Source organism: Leptodactylus fuscus, chromosome 6 (assembly GCF_031893055.1).
Source record: "Leptodactylus fuscus isolate aLepFus1 chromosome 6, aLepFus1.hap2, whole genome shotgun sequence".
Lineage (NCBI taxonomy): Eukaryota > Metazoa > Chordata > Amphibia > Anura > Leptodactylidae > Leptodactylus > Leptodactylus fuscus.
Genome location: NC_134270.1, coordinates 153,302,908 through 153,326,675, shown reverse-complemented (window position 1 = coordinate 153,326,675; position 23,768 = coordinate 153,302,908). Strand labels below are relative to the sequence as shown.

At 44.3% G+C, this 23,768-nt stretch overlaps 2 protein-coding genes across 2 annotated transcripts; one reads left to right on the top strand and one right to left on the bottom strand.

The window, feature by feature from the left end:
* Window positions 1–2,810: 2,810 nt before the first annotated feature.
* ANKRD65 (ankyrin repeat domain 65) lies at window positions 2,811–15,110 on the bottom strand. The gene is given in 4 exon segments (XM_075278793.1): window positions 2,811–3,059; window positions 5,019–5,568; window positions 8,075–8,273; window positions 15,023–15,110. Coding segments are annotated over 4 exon segments (1,086 nt in total).
* A 4,771-nt stretch (window positions 15,111–19,881) lies between these two features.
* On the top strand, window positions 19,882–20,364 carry LOC142208840 (small ribosomal subunit protein uS10-like). Its single transcript, XM_075277595.1, has one exon. The coding sequence runs from the start codon at window positions 19,984–19,986 to the stop codon at window positions 20,341–20,343; it is 360 nt and encodes a 119-aa protein (XP_075133696.1). The 5' UTR covers window positions 19,882–19,983; the 3' UTR covers window positions 20,344–20,364.
* The last annotated feature ends 3,404 nt before the right edge of the window (window positions 20,365–23,768 follow it).

Genomic DNA, 23,768 nt, shown 5'->3' with positions numbered 1-23,768 from the left:
CCCCTACATCTGGATACATCTGGCTATGAAGTTCAAAGCTCACTGAGGTTACAAAACCAATTTTGTGCTTCAGTAAGTCAGTAAAAAGTAGTTAGGGGAATTCAAATCAATAAAATGATAAGGGTGCCCATACTTTTGCACCGGTCAAATTTTGGTTTAATGCATATTGCACATTTTCTGTTAGTACAATAAACCTCATTTCAATCCTGAAATATTACTGTGTCCATCAGTTATTAGATATATCAAACTGAAATGGCTGTTATAAACACCAAAATATTTAGAACTAAAAATGATTAAGATTAATAGGGGTGCCCAAACTTTTTCATAGGACTGTATATATATATATATATATATATATATATATATATATATATGTATATATATAATGTAGTGCATGTGTGTATGTATTTGAATGCAGTTTGCAATATGATAAAATGTATAATATTAATTCAGTAACAGAGAATGGCCAGCAGAGGTCACTAGACTTCGCTGTAACTCTACCATGGTTACAGTAAGGCTTCCGAGTAGAGTCATTCACATTTCCCAGAAGCTGATAGAAGCCGCTATTCCCACATGTGCACAAAAGACCCACATGCCGGAATTGTAATGGGGAATGCGGGGGTTGGAGGGGATGCAAATGGATTTGTGATGCATTGCAATTGCATGTAATCTATTCAGGTAAATATTTATTGTCTCATTTTATTTCCAAAAAACAAGTTGTTACTCATAGAGACATTGTTTAAAAAAATACGAAAAATTATAAATATGACAAACTGGGGTCTTATATGTAACCAGGGGGCCCCATTACAAAACACAGTGATGTCATAGTTCAGGGAGAATATACACAGTGATGTCATAGTACAGGTATAATGCACACAGTGATGTCACAGTACAGGGGTAATACACACAGTGATGTCATAGTTCAGGGAGAATATACACAGTGATGTCACAGTACAGGGGTAATACACACAGTGATGTCATAGTTCAGGGAGAATATACACAGTGATGTCACAGTACAGGGGTAATACACACAGTGATGTCACAGTACAGGATAATACACACAGTGATGTCACAGTACAGGGGTAATACACACAGTGATGTCACAGTACAGAGATAATACACACAGTGATGTCACAGTACAGGGATAATACACACAGTGATGTCACAGGACAGGGATAATGTCCAGAGTGATGTCACAGTACAGGCATAGCTCCCAACTGTTCCAGATCCGATGGGACAGTTCCGATTTTACACTGCTGTCCCACCATCCTAGATAGCGTACCGTTTGTTCCGCTATGCCCCTGAGGTGTTTTGCTGATAAAGAGGGACATTAAGTTGGTGGCAGATGAAAGGGGACATTAAACTGGTGGTAGATGTAGGGGGGCATTAAGCTGGAATCAGATGAAGGGGACCATTAAACCAGGGGCAGATGAAAGGGGACATTAAATTGGTGGTAGATGTAGAGGGGCATTAAGCTGGTATCAGATGAAGGGGGGACATTAAGCTCTTGGCAGATGAAGGGGGGCATTAAACCAGCAGCATTAAATTGGTGGCAGATGAAGGAGGACATTAAACTGGGAACAGATGGAGGGGGAAATTAAAATGGGAACAGATGGAGGGGGGGACATTAAACTGGGGAAAGGATCGAGGAGCGGTCATTAAACTAGGGGGCCAGATGGAGGGTGACATTAAACTGGGGGCAACTGGAGGAGGACATTAAACTGTGGGGGGTAGCTGGAGGGGGACAAGTCTGCCTCTAGTTTCCCCCAGTTTAATGTCTCCCCCCAGCTGCCCCATAGTTTAATGTCCCCCTCTATTTTCTGCCATTTTAAACTGGGACACGAGGAGAGGGACTTAAAACTGTGGGGCAATTGGAGGGGAACATTATAAGGTGGGGGCATATAATGTTAGGGTGACTGTAGGAGCATTGTACTGTATTGCGGCACATGGAAAAATGTATAAGAATGGGAGGAGTCAACGTAGAAGTAGGTGGGGCTAAATGTGCTACGATTCACATTTTGTCCCTCTTTCTGTCCTTTGAAAGTTGGGAGGTATGGTACAGGTATAATAAACACAGTGATGTCATAGTTTGGGGTCAACAAACACAGTGATGGCAGGGCCTGGGAGTGGTTGCTACCTCTGCACCCCCTATAGCTACACCCTAGTGCCTGGTGTAATGGCGACCATACACTTTAGATTGACAGTGGCAGAATCTACTGATTTGGGGGCTGAGCAGACACTGGACAAAAAAGAGGATACAGGGAATTTTAGCTCCAAATTTTCCAAAACTGTTAAGGCAACTGTGAACTAATACAAGCTAGGGATTGTCCAGAGACCATGTGACATGCTCTCCTATCTGCAGGTGTCATGATATAGAACAGGAGGACCGCCCACTTGACTCCTAAACCATCAGTAAGCAGTGACGTAAATGACTAATTGATAAACTGTACTGAAATTATATCAATATCTATCCCTGCTCTATAACATGCTGCATTGCCAATGTGACAGGTTCTCTTTAAATTCCTGCTCACTCAGATCTTAGCAGTCAAGTGGGCGGTCTTATGAGGGATTGGGATAGAGAGATAGCTATCAATCAGCAAGTAGAACCGCCCACTGGACCCTTAAGACCAGAGTGAGCAAAAATGACATTGCAAAAATTTTACTACATCTTCCCCCCCAAACCTATATATCAATCTGCTCAGCTCCTCCTGCTCTATAACATGCTGCCTGCAGATGTTTAATGTGAATGGTTCCCTGTAAACATGAATACACAGCTTTAAGTTATTTTTGACCATGTTTGTGTTCCAGGATTATAGTGTATTTTGCACAGTAGGTACTGCTCCTTGCAGGTAAGTAGATACATGCCTATGTCCCATCATGGTTGCTCTCTGCACTGGCGTCAGGCGCAGGCTATCCTTTATATTCAGTGAGGCCCCATTCTGGACAAGTATCTGCACAACTTCTAGATGCCCTGCCGCAGCAGCTTTATGTAGGGCGGTGCGTCCATGATTGTCAGCTATATTCAACTCAGCTTTATTGTTCAAAAGCGACTGAACAACCTAGACAAAAAAGGGAAGAAGACAGACAGAGAGTCATTACATACATAAGAATATGTAGGAGAGCTCATGTCCCCTTGTATCCTTCTGTAAAGGCAGTGATTGGTGTAAACGGGGCATCAGTCCACTACTAACCATGAAGGGGTTGTCCCAGGGGTAAATGTCAGATCGCTGGGGTGTATATCACCAATAAAATTTCCGATGGGCCAACTGGACCAGTATTTGTTGTACGGACCTCGCGGGATTAATTGCGCTAGGTTAGCCTAGCGGTCTTATTCAGACCACACAGGTCCAAAGCAAAACTACTGTTATACTCTGCGATTTTCTTTATAAATGTTCAAAAAATTTAGGTTCTTCCAAACCCAAATGTTTGGGGTGTACCCTTTCAGTGGCGTAACTACCAAGGTAGCAGTGGTAGCAGCTGCCACAGGGCCCGACACCTTAGGGGGCCCGGGCACCCTCACTAGTTAATATGCCCCAAAAATAAATAAACAATAAATTTTAGTTTTTCAGGCCCGAAGCCACTTGAGGTGTCGGGTTCCGGGCGGCGGTGGAGAGTCTCAGCGTGCGTCCTGACAGTGGGGGAGGGGTGGAGACATTGTGCAGGAAGAAGATAGAGCCGGGGGGGGGGGGGGGGGGGGGATGGAGTATACTGTGCTACAGGGGCCACTATAGGGCATAATACTTTGTGCAGGGGCAACTATAGGGTATAATACTGTGTACAGGGGCCACTATAGGGTATAATATTGTGTACAGGAGCCACTATAGGGTTTAATACTGTGTACAGGGGCCACTATAGGGTATAATACTGTGTACAGGAACCACTATAGGGTATAATACTGTGTACAGGAGCCACTATAGGGTATAATACTGTGTACAGGAGCCACTATAGGGTTTAATATTGTGTACAGGGGCCACTATGGGGCATAATAGTGCCTTCAGGAACGCGGGGGAAAAGGGGTGGTCGTTCGGGGTCTTTGGAGGGGGGGCCATGTCAAAGGTTCGCCACGGGGCCCCGCCATTCCTAGTTACGCCACTGTACCCTTCAGACCCTAGAGTATAATATGCTGAAGCACATGGAAGGTAATGAGACATAATAAACAGTGTTAATCACCTCCCCTGGGCTCCTTTGTGGGTCTTTCAGCCTCTTCTGGTCTTACCACAGTCACAAGCCTCAGTGGTCTATGATGTCATTCATGATGTTTCCAGGACCAGAAGAGGCCGTAAGACCCACATCGGAGCCTAGGAGAGGTAAGTAACCCTACTTTTAATGCTTAATTACCTACTCGGAGTCTCTGCTCATTATACTCTGGGGTCTAATGGTTCATAGGTATCAAACCTCCAAAAATTTAGGGTTCAAATTTGGGAGGTATGATGAAAGTCGCATTTGAAGTACAACATACAGACAGGCAAATCACTGAAGAGACATCAACCAGTCACTTGACTGACAGCTGTGATATGTCTATGGCTAGCCTAGGACTCTTTGCCCTTCTATTAATGTCTGTCTGTCAAGCTAGATTCACTTTTTTGTTTGTCTTTAAGATCAAAGGCTTCGTCTATTTACTTCTCTCTCCTTCCTTTGCAGAATAAATAAGGACATCATGTTTCTTTTGTAGGTGTCTTAGTTACGTAAAGTGTGTCACAGGTCCACAGTCCAGGAGGGTACATAGAGGAAAGCCCTAAGCCTCAATAAATGGCTTGTCTCTATGATGTATATAATGGAGGAGGCTTGAACTACAGGGAAGGAGAACCAGCCTGGACCAGCGGTAGACTTGGTTCCAGCTTGTGCATGTGTGTTCAGTTCATGTCTGTTGGCCATATGGCCATGCCGCAGTTCATTCCCATTCATTTTAATGGAATGCAATATATAGCATTGCCATGTGACTAACGGATATCATGTAGCCATGTTTTCAAGTCCTGCACAACCCCTTTAAAGTGTGTTTATCATGCAGCGATACCTACCTCTAAGCTACCATTACTTGCTCCAATTGCCAGAGCTGTTCTGCCCAACAAGTCTTGGCCATTCACGTCAACACCCTTTTCCAGGAGATAGTTCAGCGCCTCCAATTTTCCAGTCTCAGCTGCAACATGCAAAGGGGTCAAATTCCCAGACGCCTCTAGTTCAAAGGAGACATTGTGTCCACTCAATAGTTCCATGATATGGACATGATTGTTGACGGTTGCCCAGTGCAATGGACACCACTTGTTGTTGTCACCAATACACGGGTCTATGTTTCGCTTCAGCAATAACTGTGCAATGAGTGTATGGCCATTGGCTGCTGCTAAATGTAAAGCTGTTAGACCTGCTGTTGTAGGGGCATTAGCACGGGACCCACGGTTTAACATCATCTCGGCCAAGTGTGTATGGCCACTCCATGCTGCATGGTGGAGAGGGGTGCAACCAGAAGCATCCTGGGCATTGACTGATGCTCCTCTCTGGATCAGGAGCTTTGCTACAGCTAAGTGACCATTGGACGCTGCACAGTGAAGAGGAGTCCAGCCAAACTCATCCCTTAGGAAGAGAATAGATAGGTTATATTATCATGTAAATTAAAAAAAGAAAAAATATCACTTCTTATAAGAATTTTTAATTGGAAAGACAGAGTAGTCAAAATTGTCCCTGTGTCTTATATGGATTTATATCAATGCCATATTTTTTTTTTAATATAATTGTCCCATTCTGGCAGATGGGGGTCTATTGTTCACTTGGTAGTTCTTTGTAGGAGTGAACCATTGCAATTTAGGGGAGGAGTTTTACAGAGCACCACCCATGAGGAATTTGGATGATGATCACAAGTCACAAATTTACTGGAACGTTCAATAGCGGTTGGATTGAAATGGTCATTAATGACTGAAAGGCCTATTAAAGGGATGTCCCATTAAAGACACTTATCCTGAAAGTCTCCCATGCCTCCTCCATGTGAATGAAGCACCAATGCCTTGCATGCCTGGAACTCCTTTCATTACTATAAGGCTTCCAGGACCGCAATCTCTAGCAGTCAGACCCTCAGTGATTCAACACTTATCCTACTAATATTATAAATGTGAAAGTTTGTCTGTTTGGATATTTGTGTGTTTGGATGTTTGCGTGTTTGGATGTTTGTTCCACAATCATGCAAAAATGGCTGAATGGATTTGAATGAAATTTGGCACATAGATAGATTGTAACCTCGATTAAAACATAGGCTACTTTTTATCTCGGTAAATGACATGACTTCACAACCAGTAGGAATGAATTTATGTTCATACTAGACTAAAGGACCCTTGATGACGTCATCATAGGTCTTTGAGCCATCTAGGATAGGATCACGCTATTGTGTGGACAGAGCTACACATTATTGGGTGGGCGGAGCTATATAGTATTGAACTGGACATCATGGAAGCTGCTGAGAATGGTGTCTAATGGAAGGTGAGAAGAGAAGATGCAGGCTGTGTGTAGGCAAGAGGGGTAGATGGGGTGTAGACTTTGTGTGAGTAAGAGGGAGGAATGTGGGGTACAGGCTCTGATGGGGGGTGAGAACTGTGCCAAATTTCATCAAAATCTGTTCAGCCATTTATAACACAGAAGCTGCTCAGACACTGACATGAGGAAACCCCTTTCATCCAAATTGCCAGATGTAACAGAGCTTATGCACAGTTGGGTATGCTGTCCATATGCAGAGATGTAGATAGAGCTGGGCATGCTGTGCATATGCAGAGATGTAGCAGAGCCGAAATGCCAGAGCAGGCGGATCATTGACAGCAGCAATTGGCTAAATATAAGCGGATCATCGACAACAACAACACGCAGATGAAGTCACGGGCAGAGGCTAGTTCACTATATGGACAGTGGATAAGTGTCTTTACTGGCACAACCCCTTTAATGCATGCTTAGCTGTAGACTATAAATAAGTGGTCTTAAACCTTACAATTTCCTAAGGAACTAGAAGTTTTAGATTCTACAAATTATAATTTCATATAATTGCTCTTACTGAAGTAATGTACAGAGGTTTTGCTATGAAATACACTTATCCCTTATATATAGAATAGGATACAAGTGTCTGACACTGGGGTTCAACCAATGGGACCCCTACTGATCAGGAGCACAGTGCCCCATGAGAATGAAATCCTAGTGCTTATCTAGTGTTTCATTGACTTTGTGCTACTTTCAAGGTCCATTCACACAGAGCAAAATGGTGAGGAATTTGGTGTGGAATTTCGGCGCAGAAAAAACACCTCACATTGAATCCAGAAAAAGGAATGGGAGGCTTTTTTTTCAGCACTGAAATTCCACACCATTTTTCTCTGGGTGAATGGACCCTTAGGCCGTGAGTGGAGCAGCAGCCTCATGGTCATGGGGCCCTAGGGTGTACTTGCCAACCCCTGTTCTCATGACTGTTGGGGATCCTAGTGATCGGACCTCCAGTGATCAGATGTTTGTCCATTAAATGTTTTTAGTAGGAAAATCCCTTTAATACCAGGAATGTGAAAGGTAACAAAATAAAAATTTACATATCTACGTCAACAGGTACTTCTAGGTTCGTGTTTCTACATGCCCTGGAGACATAAATCCACTTCTTAAGTCATTTTCTTTAAGAAGACGTATGTTGACAACTTAGCATGGAGATCTGAAAAACTCCTAAAGATCTATGATGACTGGAAATGAATCACCTATAAGGACTAACAAATAATTGCTTTGTCAAGTCTCACAAGGAGAGCATAAGAAATAGCTCACGTGACACAAACGTTCCCGTATGTTACAAACATTACTCCCATTGAAATCACATCTATTGTCCTGTCTAGATTAATCTCTGGTATCTCCTTTCGGTTGCTCAGTCACCTCTTTGACTCCAGGAGACTTCGCTCGGTAATCACCAACGTGTGCGTAGGATTAACAATCTTAAAGGACATCAAGGACGGGAAAGAATGCACATTGAATGGATATTACAATGCGTCAGAGCCTTCAGCCCTCAAGATGGATTTATATCTCCAAGAAAGTTGTAGAAGCAGGGGAGATATTCGTGGCTGTATATACCTACCGGTCCTCTATCTTCTCCCCTTGTTGTAGAAGTTGTTTAACAAGACGAGTGTTCCCATTCCAGGAAGCCAAATGGAGGGCTTTCCATTCGTAGGTGGCATGGTCCAACTTCTCGGGATGACTAAGTTCTTCACTCAGCTGTAGGCACCTTCTTGCCAGCTCGGCCTCCGGAGTTAGTCTACCTACTTTCTGCTGCATAGCTTAGAAAAGAAGATCAATACCATAAGGTTACTTATTAATGACTGCTTAATATAATAATAGCTGGAATGGTTTTAATAATAACCTAGGTCTATGAAGATCTTCACATGTTCTGTGTGTGTTTCACAAGGCCACTCAAGTATAGGTCAGTAGCTTCAGTCATACATGTCATGTAGGCCACAAGGATGACTACTAAGAGGCCCAGTGCAAAGGCCCTGTACACATAAGAGATACATTTGTTCAACCTACCAATGGGTGCAGAGGGATATAACTTGAGAGGGTACAGAAGGTTCAAGGCCAATAAGTACTGGCATAGTTATAGGGGTCACTGCAATCACAGCTGCAACCGGGCCCATAATCCAGGGGGGCCATAGGTCACCCTCACCTCACTAAAGTGTAAGGTCACTAAGGCGTGAGGTTATTAAGGAATAGAGATGAGTGAGTAGTACTCGATCGAGTAGGTATTTGTTCGAATACTACGGTATTCAAAATACTCATACTCGATCGAGTACCACTAGCTGTTTGAACGTAAAAGTTCGATACAGAACCAGCGTTGATTGGCCGAATGCTATACAGTCGGCCAATCAATGCTAGTTCTTCTCCTACCTTTAGAAGTCTTCTCCGTGCAGCTTCCCCGCGGCGTCTTCCGGCTCTTCATTCACTTTGCCAGGCATCGGGCCTGGGCAGAGCCGACTGCGCATGTCTGCTTCTAGTGCGGGCATGCGCAGTCGGCTCTGCCCAGGCCCGATGCCTGGCAGAGTGAATGAACAGCCGAAGACGCCGTGGGGACGCTGCAAGGAGAAGACTGCCCGGAGGATCCAGCCCGACCCTCACTCGTGGACTTGGTAAGTATAATTTGTTCGAACGTTGCCTACCCCTGAAACGAGCATTTCCCCCCATAGACTATAATGGGGTTCGAAACCCAGTCGAACAGTGTGTGGCTGTTCGAATCGGATTTCGAACCCCGAACATTTTAGTGTTCGCTCATCTCTATTAAGGATGATTAAACTTCTTATATATGTGAACAAGTCTTCAAGAGATCTGGACTCAGACAGAGAAGGAAATCCTATTAATATTATAAATGTGAAAGTTTGTGAGTTTGGATGTTTGTGGGTTTGTGTGTTCGGATGTTTGTTAGTCAATCACGCAAAACCCGCTTGACCGATTTGGCTGACATTTTCCACAAACATAGTTAATACACCCCATTGCGCAATAGGCTACTTTTCATCACAATAGCGCACATACGTTTTTCCCAGGACCCCCACAAACCCCAAACTCGCATCACTATCTCTGCAATCTCACACACTTTGGACCCCGATTTGGCTGAAATTTTCCACAAACATAGTCCCTACACTCGATTGCGCAATAGGCTACTTTTCGTCACAATAGCGCACATACGTTTTTCCCAGGACCCTTTGGATGTTCGGATGTTTGGCGGTCAATCACGCAAAAACCGCTCCACCGATTTGGCTGAAATTTTCCACAAACATAGTCCCTACACTCGATTGCGCAATAGGCTACTTTTCGTCACAATAGCGCACATACGTTTTTCCCAGGACCCTTTGGATGTTCGGATCTTTGGCGGTCAATCACGCAAAAACCGCTCCACCGATTTGGCTGAAATTTTCCACAAACATAGTCCCTACACTCCATTGCGCAATAGGCTACTTTTCGTCACAATAGCGCACATACGTTTTTCCCAGGACCCCCACAAAACCCAAACTCACATCACACACACTTTGGACCATAGCAAGCCACAAAATTCATATTACCCCCTACAGCAGAGGTCAGCAACCCCTGGCACACGTGCCAAGAGTGGCACTCCTGCCATATTTCACTGGCATGCCAGCAGCACAGGACCTGCAAGAGTTAAATGAAGTCTCTGCTAGAGCTGAGGCATAAGGACACTCCCCTTTGCGAGGGGTGCAGGAAACCCAGGGGGTGGAGCTTAGTCGCTCAAGTCTCTGCCTGCTATAGTGATAGCTCCTGCCGAAGCGGCTAGCAAACTGAAAGTAAGAAGCACACAGCTCCCTTCCTTTACTTCCTATTCTCAATAATGTCAGGCATGGGGTTATTAGTTTAGTGTTAGTAACTCCATGTACCTCACATTAATAGGAATACACCCCATCATGTCCCTCATATTAACCCCTGTGTGCCCCATATAAAGGTTACTAATATGTGAGACATATGGAGGTACTAATAAAAGACCTCAGTAATGAAGATACTTAATTATTACCTCCAAGTCTCTCACATATCAGTAACTAGAGATGAGCGAGTACTGTTGGGATCAGCCGATCTGAACAGCACGCTCCATAGAAATGAATGGATGCACCTGGTACTTCCGCTTGGACGTAGCCTGCGCGCTTAACCCCCGCGTGCCGGCTACGTCCATTCATTTCGATGCGAGCGTGCTGTTCGGATCGGCTGATCCCAACAGTACTCGCTCATCTCTATCAGTAACTCTTACACTGGGGTTAATGTGAGGGACATGATGGGGTTAATTGCTATTAATAAGAGGCACATGGAGTTACTAAACTGTCATGCACAGGGCCAGACTTTATGTTGCTTACTCAAGAGTATCCTGTGCCCAAAACTTACATGTACTGGCGGAAAATAACAAATCATACAATGTCATATATCGAAGTATATTAACCTGAAATCCCTCTGTCCCAAAGTCACTATGTACAGTTTATACCAACACCGTATAGCGGCTGAAATACAAATTACATTCAACACAAAAGTCTCATGTGCTCTCAGAATTACAGCAACAACAAGATACACAGTTACATTTTATATCCCATACCTTATACACAGTACGAAAACCTTACCCGCGCCTGTATATACCCACTTCTACAATCACCGCAGACGAAGTCGCGGGTACCAGCTAGTGGAGATATAAATGGATCTCATGTGTACAGTCATGAGGATAATCTCTGCATGGAGGCACCACGGTCCATGAGCCTTTAGTTACACCCCTACGGACCACTATTATGTGTGTGAATGACCTTCCAACTCTTCCCCAACAGATGATGTCGGAGAAAAAAGGATTGGCCAAGTTGAATTTTTCTTTCACTCTAAACTGACCCCAGGATCAAGTAATGACTTTTCCATGATGCCCCTCACTAACATTTCTATTGCTGAAAACTGTGATTGCAGTGACTAGTCATGGTAATGATGACCAGCTTCATCTAGTCACATAGTCATTGATCTAAATCATACCCACACCAGATTTATTACCAACCGGGCATTTATGGGACCAGCTGGGGTGCCACCTTCGGCAACCCACGAATGTGCAGGATCTACAGGCCCAACTGCAATACCTGTGGGCACACGTTCTGCAGAATACCATACAGACAGGGCATGTTTAATCTTATGGGAAAAGATGGATCATGGCCTATAGTAGTGGGGTCACCTCTGCCAACCTGGATTGAGCAGTACAGTCTCATATTTTGGGTACTGCCTTACCACTGTGGTCGGTAAGTAGCAATCTCAACGATATCTGCCTCCTTAGGAGGCAATGAGTGCATTAGCCACTGAACTATGCCCCATTTTCCTGAATGCCCCATGCCCCTGAATGCCCCATGCCCCTGAATACAACACTATAAGGTTACACATCTTCTAGGAAGCCATGCATGTAACTTACAATACATCCTTGCCTAGACTGGTTTATAAGCAGCAAACAGAGGTTTATTGTATAGGTGCAGTATAGTGATTATCATATAAAGCTTCGTCTGACTACTTGTATGCTAATTACAATGTACAGTAATAATGAAGGATAGAAAGCTCTGTAATAAGCAGTTCTTCAGTAACTCACTTGTATACAACAATCAATAGGACATTAATGGTATATAATAACATGCAATTACTTGTAAAGCACATATACAGTAAATATTCACCTAGTGATCACATGTTATATTGCACATAGTACGTGAGCTTATATGCTGCAAATATTTCCCTATCTCACTTACAGCACGGCCTCATTTCCTTACTGTCACTGTGGGACCCCCTTCACCAATCATCTTACTCACAGATCTAATGGGACCCTTGTCTAAAGCAAGGGGTAGGTAGCAGGCTAATGTAAAAAATAGGAGGCAGGTAATATATGCATTTAACTGTACTTTGGGCCCCCAGAATGAATTTGGCACAGGCAAAGATGAGGCATTACACAATGTCCAATACAATCCATGGGTAAAGCCAACCATACATTGACATGGTTGTGTGCCAAATGTTCATTCAGCCAATAGCAGTCTAGCCTGACACTCACATACACACGCACACTCGTACTTAAAGGGGTTCTTCCCAAGAACAATAGAATTGGGGAGTTGGAATCCAACTGCACAATCCTTGACATCTCGTAATGTCTGTAGGATTGCATTGTGCGTATGACTCAATACAACTGCAACTTGAAGACCAACCACAAATTTTATATGACATGACACTTATTTTCCGAGGATGCCGTAATTTTTACATAAGCAATACACAATGATTACACTCCTGTGTTTGGAGCTGCTGCAAGCAATGTGTGGCCAATAATCAATAAATATTTCACTTTATTAGGTTTCACTTCGATCACCCATGGTCAGAGCTGCTGCATATGGCAGCACCTGTAGGGACTGCTCACATAGCGTAAGGTCAAGAGGAATTTGACGTGGACTTCTACCTCAAATCCCCCTGTACTGTCTGGCGCTTGGCTTCCAGTGTCGCGGCTTTTATTGGTCCCGATTTTAAAATCAGAAACTGACTCAAAATCAGCTCCAAAACTACTACTATTATATACTTCACTGTGTACTGGACCATTCTCAGAATCAGTATGGGCTTGACTCCTGTGAGGGAATGGGAGCTAAGCTGCAATTTCCTGGCACAGACACTATACTGTGTACAGAGCCATTTGCTTCTCACTCCATACACTGTGTAGATTCAGTTCCTGTGACTTCTGATAGCAAGTGATTGTTAGAGTGCTGGGTGTTGGATCTTTTCAGACCCCGACCCCCGAGTATAATGATCAGAGGGCTAGTAAAGTTGAGAGAACATAAAAAAAACACTGTTACTTACCTCTCCTGGGCTCTGGAAGGCTTTGGGCCTATTTGGCTGGGCCTGCATTATAATACGTTGCGATGCAGGCCTGCTTCATATGATGTCTGGTTCATCATTGAAGATGGCTGACATCATTGGGGAGTGTGCCGGAACCCAGGAGAGGTATGTAACAGGTTTTTTAATGTTTTTTTTTAAAATGTAGATTGTGAGCCCCATATAGGAATCACAATGTACTTTTTTTCAGTAGTTGATACCTTTTTAATGGCTAACTAATAATGATGTCAGATTACAACATTTCGTAACTCTAGGCTCCTTTCTCAAGTAAATTTACTATCTCCAGCGCCCCAATTGTCCCCCATTCTCCTGATCAATGGCGGTCTTAGTAGTTGGACCTCCAGTGATCTGCAAGTTATCCCCTTTCCTATGGATAGGGAATAACTTGCTTTGATGAGAAGACCCCTTTAAATCCACAGTTTGCCCATTTATTCTGCAGATATTACCGTATACTGGGTGAGACCTGCTGCATATCCACAGCGCTGACGCCCGAAATCCAGATCCAAAGACACAATATGGCGTTGTTTTTTGTAATGACAGATCTCAGGTAGAAACTGTGCAGTGTATATGTTTCATGTGAACATCCCCTTAGGCCTTATTTACACAACAGAAAGGACTAGCACATAGGTGTTGTAAACTCATGAATGTTTATGGGACTATTCATATGGCTTTCTTTATGGGTGTGAAAATGGATAAAGATTGAGCATGACAGGTTTTGGTCAGTCTAAAAATGGGAATGTAAAAAGACCCATAGACATTCCTGATTATTAAAATGGCTGTGTGGTGGCTTTCCAACAATGTGTATAAGGTGTGAATGAGGCCTTAGGCTATGCACATGACACAGTGTATAGATCCTGTCGGGCAGCACATAGTCTATGGTTCAGTATTACACGGCCTACGTGTGCCTCCATATAGCACCTCCCTGCAGCACTGTATCTTCCCCTAGGAGCGATTCCTAGCAGAATACCCTGATAATATAACATGTAATATACACACAGACATACAATATAGTCTATAGACGTCTATGGTTGGGACTGATCTGTACAACACAGACCTATATTGTAAATTTTTCCAAATCTCATTTAGATTAAAGAGGTTTTCCTACAAAGCAAGTTATAGGATAGGGGATCACTTGCAGATCAGTGGGGGTCAAAATGCTTAGACGGGGGATTTTTGTTCACTGTACTGAATGGAGTGGTGGTCGTGGGTCGGGGAGTGTGCACACTGCTCCATTCAATTCAGGAGTGCTGGAGATAGCCCAGCGCTGTACTTCAGCCATCTCCGGCACACCCATTGACATGAATGGAGCGTTGCGTGCACACTGCCCATAGACTTCTACATGTAGAACGGGAGACCAAAATTTCTCATTCCCCTGATCAGAGGGGGTCTGAGTGTTTGGGATGAATAGGGAATAACTTGCTTTGTGGGAAAACCCCTTGAAGCTGAAGCCCCACGTTGCGAAAAGGCTTTGTTTTAACAGTTTCTGCAAAGTGGATGGGATTCTGGCTAGTCCCAGAAAAAAATCTGCATCGAAAAATCACAGCATGTCAATTATACCTGCAGAAATGCTGACGGTTTCCATATCGGTATAATAGGGGCAGAAAGTCTGCAGAGGAAAAATGCTGCGGATTAAAAACCACGTACGATGTTACGGTAGATTTACCTGAACAGTATTGGTGGCTGGTCAGCGCAGCGTCGGTTCAGTCTGACTGCCGGGATCCACTCTCAGAAGTCTTGAAGTGTAAGATCATTACCTTGTGTCTCTACTACAACCTCCGCACCGCACTGCGCCGCACATACACTACACGGCAGGTTGACATGAAGTGAAATTGAGAAGAAGATTAAACAAAGCAGACCTTGTGCAATGACACTGGCTGGATACCTCGGCAAGTAAAAACTTGTTCCCCTACAGAGCTTCCCTCTGTTAAAGGGTAATGTGCTAATGATCCCAGTGAACTTTACAGAGTACTAGAGGACTGGGGGAGGGACGGGAAGGGGGTGAACACAATAGTCGTAAGAGACACATGAGGACAAAAGCTACGCACTAGTACAAATGACTAGGCTGAGCGTGTAGTAGTGCTGCACATTACAAGCATCATCGAGTGTAGTGATCCTACTGTGTTATGCTGAGACCCCACATTGCGAAACGCAGCTTCTTTTGCTTGAAGGGGTTTCCCAATACTAAAATATTGATGACCTATTCTCAGTATCAGAATGATGGAGGTCTGACATCCAGCAGCCTCACTGATCAGGGCACCCTCACTGATCAGCTGTTTGAAGAGACTGCTGCATTTGGACAATATGTATCTCAATAAGTGCAGGACCCTATATCGTGTAGTGGCCGTGCTTGGTATTGCAGCTCAGACCAATTTGCTTGAATCGAACCGAGCTACAAACAAATTGATGACTGATCCTATGACTAAACTATCAATATTTTAGTCCCGGAAAAACCCATTAGCATATACAGGGATATACTTTTTTATGTATACCATTGTAGGCAATAGCATAGCATAGAGATGTACGATCCCTGTGCTGTGACATCGTAGTGTCGTAGGCATAGATGATAGCGGGACCACCGCCGCTATTATCAGCCACTGCTGCTATTGAATTCTGTGATAGTGGGACCACCGCTGATAATAGCGGCAGCGGTCCCGCTATCATCTCCATGTGGTGGCCATTTTAGTTTGACCAAAACAAATCACAATTTGGAATATTCATGTTGAATCCGATTTACTAGAAACCAATTTCCTCATCTCTAGACTTGACCCAGGTTTTTTTCTATTCAGGAGAGGTAAATTACGGGCTGTAGTGTATAGCTGTCAGGGATGGTTTACATCTGTGTGTGTATTCCGTTCATGGGGACCCTGCCGAACAGCATACCAAACGCATTTGCAAGTGGTGTGCAGTGAAAGCACATGGACCCCATAGACTATAATGGGGTCCATGTGCTTGCCGCCAGATCTCCTCACAGAACATACGTACAGGAAAGTAGTTCACAATCTACTTTCCTGTGCGCATGATGCGTGCGGGAAGCGCGTGGCAAGTACATGGACCCCGTTATAGTCTATGGGGTCCATGTGCTTTCACTGCACACCACTTGCAAATGCGTTCGGTAGTCCGTTCAGGGGGGTCCAAACACAGATGTGAACAAGGGGTCAGTCGTACCATGTATATGATTTGATTTGTAAGGGCAGATGACTGCAGGCTATGAGCCATCTTGTAGTTTGCGGCTTTACTGATGACTTATTATGACTTGACTGCGCTGAGCTGCTTAATCTGCATCTGGGGTGGCAGAAGCTGGCTGTGTTTACGATCCTGTCGTCTTCGGTGATCCTCCTATTGTGTGTCTCCATTATCCCGTGATGTCCACATTCTGGTAATTCCTTCTAGTGTTGTGTACACAGCTGTCAGATTACATTTAGTAATGCTGTATCTTAGTAATAGGATGTTTCGCCACAATGTCGCTCATGCTCTCTTAATACTCAGCTAATAGACCAGTGCAAATAGGGGATTTAAAAAAAAAATATCCTCTGTTATAGCAAAGGCTAATGCAGCCAACTAACTCATACTGTAAGGTGTGAACAAGCACAAATGTCTCCAGTGGGCTAAAGAATAAAAATGTTAGGAGAATCAGGGTCCCCTGACCCCAATTCAGCAATATGAATTACATCCCAGTGGAGCTTTACAAGGATTTGCCTACAAAATCAATGTAGCCCCTATCCACAGCATTTTGGACTAGCTGAAGCCTATGTATACGGCGTTGCACAGATCAGAAGGAGACGCCACCATGAGGTGTGCAGAAACTTATTAGACCATGCATGCCCTGCTAAGAACTCTGAGTAAGGAATAGGAATATATATGTACTCTTACAAGAGGATCTTGCTCTAGCGCGACCTTTTGAAAGGCAACAACCTATAGATAAATGCCTTGTTTTCATGAAATATAATAGCATAATCTGGGAATATAGTTAAAAGGAAAAGGAACTCGTCTGTATTCAGCAAAGCAGGGGGGTGGCTGTGTGAAAGGTCAAATATGTGAGTCAGAAGGGGTAATGTGTATCATCATCAATTTTTTCTAAGTACCACGTCAGAATAGCCTTAAGAAAGGCTATTCGTCTCCTACCTTTCGACGTCTTCTCTGCGTTGCCATTCACCTACAATCCCAGTTTTTCTCAGTATGCCAATTAGCTCTCTCGCAGCACAGGGGGCGGTCCCCCAATGCTGCAAGAGAATTCTCCATCTTTGTCAGCAGCGTCCTCTTCAGCCTCTTCTTCCGGCGGTAACTTCTAGGCCTCGGGCCTTGGGCAGAGCAGACTGCGCATGCCCACAGGCCATGGGAAAATGGCTGCTTGCACAGTATTGTAAGCAGAGGACGCTTCTGACTAAGATGGAGGTAGCGCTGGAGAAAGTTCTCTCACAGCATTGAGGACGCCCCCAGTGCTGCGAGAGAGCTAATTTGCATACCGAGAAAAAACGGGATTGTAGGCGAACAGTGGCATGGAGAAGACGACGAAAGGTAGGAGACGAATAGCCTTTCTTAAGGCTATTCCGACGTGGTACATAGAAAAAAAATCGTATCTGAGTGATAGGATCCCTTTAATTTATAGGGAGGCGCTACAGCAAATTTCTCTGTTCCACCAAGGTGGTCTCTTTGCATATTCCTTTCTGATGGAATAAGGTGTTTAATTTGTGACATGTTCCTCATTTTGCCATTTGCGTTGACCCCCATCCATGAGAACTGCTGTCCGAGCTCAGCTTTAGCCAAGTGGCATTCATCCATTCTTGTAATTCAGCTAAGCATGAATTTATGGCTAAGGTTGGGTCATTGACTCTGGGCTTGAAGGATCTGTATTGTTTGGTATCATCTGGTATAGCAGTGATATATCAGGCAATAGTTCTGGATGATCTATCTATCATCTATCTATCATCTATCTATCTATCATCTATCTATCTATCTATCTATCTATCTATCTATCTATCTATCTATCTAAGGGTGCATTCACACTACGTTTCCTGAAGCTTATTCTGAACGTGAAACACGAGAATCAGCAGCAGCTCCATTCATTTCTATGGGAGCCGGCATACGAGCGCTCCCCATAGAAATGAATGGGCTGCTTCTTTCAGTACGAGCACTCACATTGAAGTGAATGGGGAGTGCCGGCGTATACGGCAAGCTCTGCTCATGCCGAGCCGTACACGCCGGCACTTCCCATTCACTTCAATGGGAGTGCTCGTACTGAAAGAAGCAGACCATTCATTTCTATGGGGAGCGCTCGTATGCCGGCTCCCATAGAAATGAATGGAGCTGCTTTATACGCTGCTTATTCTGAACGTGTTTCACGTTCAGAATAAGCTTCAGGAAACGTAGTGTGAATGCACCCTTAAATAGGAAACCCCTTTAATTTAGTTCTACTGCATACTTGTTTTCCACAAAGCTATACTGTGTATATACGGTATATTGTATATCTAGGTATCTTTGTCCATCCATAGTAGTTCTCACTGATACATCCAATCCCAGCTGGTCGTTGTATTTGCACTATTTATATCCCTATAGATTATGTATCATTAGATTATCACTTTGTAGTATTTATCCCAGCGTCATTGCTAAACAAAGGCCTCTTGGAAGGTCGGGCATGAGGCTAAAGGGAGCAGCCATTATTGGGTTATTTCACTGGAATCCTGTTTTAAGACAGGCTTGCACATTCCAGTGAGCGCCCTCTATTGGTTTGCAACAATGAGGCAGCAACTGTCTTCCTAATTACATCATGGAAGGTGGATTTGCATATTCTTCCCATAGTTTGTAGTATTTAGTCAGTGTATCGAGATCTTTACTTTGCAGAGGACATAATGGTCCCTGAAAATTGAAAGTGCTGACGTTTTATCTCTTTGCGATGTGAGACCTTCAGTAGACATGAATGTGAGTCCTGTGGTTAAAGTACACGATAGAATAATGATGGGGCATGAGACCATGAAATCCTGACATGACTCACTGTATTGTTCAGCTTATGCTGTTTGAGGTGAATGGCGACTATCTTAAAGGGGTTGTGCAGTTAAGGGCACTTATCCCCATCCAGTCTAAATTGATTACAAATTTTCCAAAAATGTTGGGTTTGGCCAAGTCCAAATCTTTTGGCATTTGCCACCTACGAATCATATTTAAACTCTAGGGTCTCTTCTGGAGTTTCCTAAGTGGAAGCCCAGGCAAAGTGAGGAAAAATAATAAACTCTGATACTCTCCTTCCCTCACCTTTTCTGTACTCCCTTGTAGGTTCCATCTAGTGGGCCCCAGGTCACCTCTGAGATCTGTGATTGGGCCTCAGGGGTCATGTGGGGTGCATTGAAATCAATCACAGCCTTCAGCAGTTGATAGGAGGTTGGAAGAGGCTAGAAGATGCCTTGGAAAGAACAGTGGATGCTTCGAGAGGTGAGGGAAGGTGAGTATCCTGACTTCAACTCATTGGTGTCCTCCAGAGGCTGATGAATAGAATACAGTGGTGAATCAGGGAGTCATCCACTATCTTTCCGTACAGCCGCCGCGGTGTACACTGCTCTGAGCGCCTGCTCCTGGCTCACCGCTGTTCGCTCTCATGTTACACGAATAAGTCGGTCAGGAAGGTGATCAGACATGGCATTTAAAGACACAGGCAAAGCCCCTGTTGAACAGGAAGTGACCATCCATCGTATCAGAATCACACTCACAAGTCGCAATGTGAAATCCTTAGAGAAGGTCTGTGCTGACCTGATCCGTGGAGCCAAGGAGAAGAACCTGAAGGTGAAGAGACCTGTCCGTATGCCCACCAAGACTCTGCGTATCACTACAAGGAAAACCCCTTGTGGTGAGGGATCCAAGACATGGGATCGCTTCCAGATGCGTATCCACAAGCGTCTAATTGATCTGCACAGTCCCTCTGAGATTGTGAAACAGATCACTTCCATCAGTATCGAGCCTGGTGTAGAAGTGGAAGTCACCATTGCTGATGCATAAGTGCCACATTTCCTGAATAAAAAGATCTATCTGCTTCACCATTCATCCCCTGCCTCTTGCTCCCAGTGTCTTGTTCTACAGGAACAGAGACAAGAGAGAAAAACAGGGGAACAGGGCAAGGTGTGTGTTAAATTAAGTCTTAGGGCCAGTTCACACGGAGTTAACGCGCTCGCATTCTGGCACGTATACACGTGTCAGAATGTGAGTGCTCAAAACAGATCCCATTCATTTCAATGGGTCGTTACGGGCGTATAACGCGCGTAATTTTGCGGCCGCACTGCACGGGCGAGCACTGTGAGCAGACTGTAAAGAGCTATGGTACCAGGACCGATAGCTGTTTACCCGGGGCAGAGATCGGGAAAGCTGAATTCAGCGCACTGTCGGCTTTCCAGCAGTATATAGAACTGCCTGTGCCCTAAACCATGAAAGGTCCTCTTTAACTTCAGGCAAAACAATAACAGAAATCCTGCTCGTCTGAGCTACTAACTATACAAAGAATATCCTAACTGTACTTGCTTCAGCCATATGATCAACAGGCAGGGCAAAAACAGTTGCAGCAGTTCACACTGGACTCTTGAGTGTTGAGACAGAGCTCGGCTCCTTCTCTATCCCCAGAAACTGCTCAGAACTGAGGACTTGACAACCTTTTGAAGGCCTTTTATGAGGCCAAACGGCTCCTCCCTAGTACGATAAGGAGAGGTCAACAGAACAGAAGCCCTTTGACACCTACGGTATTGTTAGCTACCTGTGTTACCACACACATGTGAGGAATCTGTGGGAGACATGGCGACATTCGTGAACCTTACCAGTCAACTTCTCACTATATATATATATATATATATATATATATATATATATGTTATGGGGGCGTAAGGAGAGGGACATTAAAATGTAGGGACAACTAGAAGGGACTTTATACTGTAGGGCAGCTGGAGAGGGACACTAAACTTGGAGGGAAACCAGAGGAGGACATTATGTGGGACATTCTGTGTCAGGGCAACCAAAGGGGCATTGTACAATGTATGGGTACTAAGAAATGGGGATGGGTGAAGCCAAAGTGGAAGTGGGTAGCGTTGGAGCTGGGTCTTACTATATGTAAGTTCTCAGCGGTGTAGGTAATTGACTTGAAGAGGAGATCCTGGGCAAACTTGGTCTGGCCGGTTTGTACTATGTCATCCTAGGGAGCAGTTACCGCGTTGCAAGAGGCTGAAGGTCTAATCCATGAGTGCACAAGGGTATGCTGCTCAGTAACGTATCAGTACCAGTATATAGTGTCTGGTGGTTTTTCCTTTTGTCTCGATCATGCTACACCACCAGTAGGACTATCGGGGTTCTGGCTGGCATACATACATACATACGCACAGTCTTAAACCTGAACAACCCCGATGGACAGAATCAAGATCCATATTTATTGAGGAGTCCAATGTTATTTACATACAGTATGAGTAATGTAATAAAAAGTTAAGTATTCTGAGCTGCATTCATAATTCTGTTGGTTGCCATTGGAAACAGTCTACAAGCTTGTAGTCAGACACAGTCCTGATCTTAAAGTAGTTGTTTTCCAGAAACAGCGCTTCTCTTATCCAAAGGCTGTGTTTGGTATTGCAGCCACAATAAGTGTTGCCTTCCTGTAAGATCCGGCAGCATTAAAAACACTGCAAAGCTGTAAAACCTCAGTATAGCTTTAATAAGGGACTTGTTCTCAGTATGAGCGAAAATAAGAATATTTCACCTAATACCAGGGATATGACAAACTAAGCCGAGGCCGTTATTGATTCGGCGGTGTCGAATACGCAATTATTCTGCAGACTATACAGAGAGCTCCACAATTTATTTGATATCGATTCATTCAGCAACATGAAAGGTCTTACAACAACAGTGACGGGACATTACAGCCGCCACATCAATGTCTTACTGCACGTGAGCTGGAAAACCGTCTCCACCTTGTTCTTCCAGGGCCAATAATTCTCTATATTGTGCTTATCCGTGGCCCTCAGAAAGAGTAAATGGTATCCCTGGATAGTCGCTGGATTACCCGATATTCTGGATTATCCATCTTTCATAGAACCGTGTATGAGCTCACTTAAAGGGATCCTATCATTAGAATCCCTTTTTTTCAAACTAACACGTAGGAATAGCCTTAAGAAAGGCTTCTCTATCTTTAGATGTTTTCTCTGCGCCGTTCGGTAGATATTTTGTTTTACGTCTTTATGCAAATTAGATCTCTTGCATCACTGGGGGCGGGCCCCAGCGCTCAAACAGCACTGGGGGCGTCCCCAATACTGCGAGAGAACTCTCCAGCGCCACCTCCATCTTCTTCAGGGACAGGCCTCTATGCATCGTCTTCTGGCCTGGCTTTCAATCTTCGAAGCATGCACAGCATGCACAATCAGCTCTGCCGGCGGGCAAAGCCAACTGCACCTGCGCACGGCTATTTTTTGTTGCCGCTTACTACAATAGCATGCGTAAGCGGCCACAAAAAATGGCCGCGCACAAGTGCAGGTGCAGTCGGTTCTGCCAGTGGGCAAAGCTGATTGCGCATGTGTAGAAGATTGAAAGCCAGGCCAGAAGACGACGTAGAGGCGGGTTCCTGAAGAAGATGGAGGCGATGCTGTAGAGATCTCTCGCAGCACTGAGGACGCTCCCAGTGCTGCGAGAGAACTCATTTGCATAAAGATGGCAAATGGAATATCTACTGAATGGCGGCGCAGAGAAGACATCTAAATGTATTAGAAGAATAGCCTTTCTTAAGGCTCTTTCTATGTGTTAGTTAGAAAAAAAGGATTCTAATGATAGAATCCCTTTAAGAGCTCATAGACATAACCGTATTAGGTCAGATATGAAAAACTGCACTGTATGCTCCATTGTACTCTGAATATACTGATCTACTCTTCCTTAGAAGAAACAATATTTGGGGAAAATTTCTCCTCCCTAAGGCACCACAATATTACTAAGTGATATGGTGGCACACGACGTCCTAGAGGATGACTAACTGCAGCATGACATGCAATGTAAGGGGCCCCCTGGAAGGCTGAAGGCTGATAGGCAAGTCGAGGCGACCATGAGCAGGAGCAGGGATTGGCAAGTAAATAGTGGCCATTACCAATTGAACAAATGAAGAAGGTAGCAGCCTAAAGTCACTATGGGGGCACTTACTGCATGGGGGCCAATAAAGGCTTTCTATAGTGTGTTGGGGGTTAGTAAAAGGGACATTTACTGTGTGGAGGTCAGTAAAGTAGGCAGCATAGTATCAATAAAGAGGAATTATACCATGTGGTGGTTCAGTAGGTGGTACTATATACTATGTGGGGTCAGTAAAGGGACGTTATACTGTGTGGGTGCCTGTAAATGTGGCGTTATACTGTGTGGGGTCCCAGTCTAACATTTTCTAAAGGTCCCAATCCTTGCTATGTACACTTCTGCTC

Coding starts and splice junctions, on each gene's coding strand:
- LOC142208840 (XM_075277595.1), top strand. CDS start 19,984: ATGGCATTTAAAGACACAGGCAAAGCCCCTGTTGAACAGGAAGTGACC.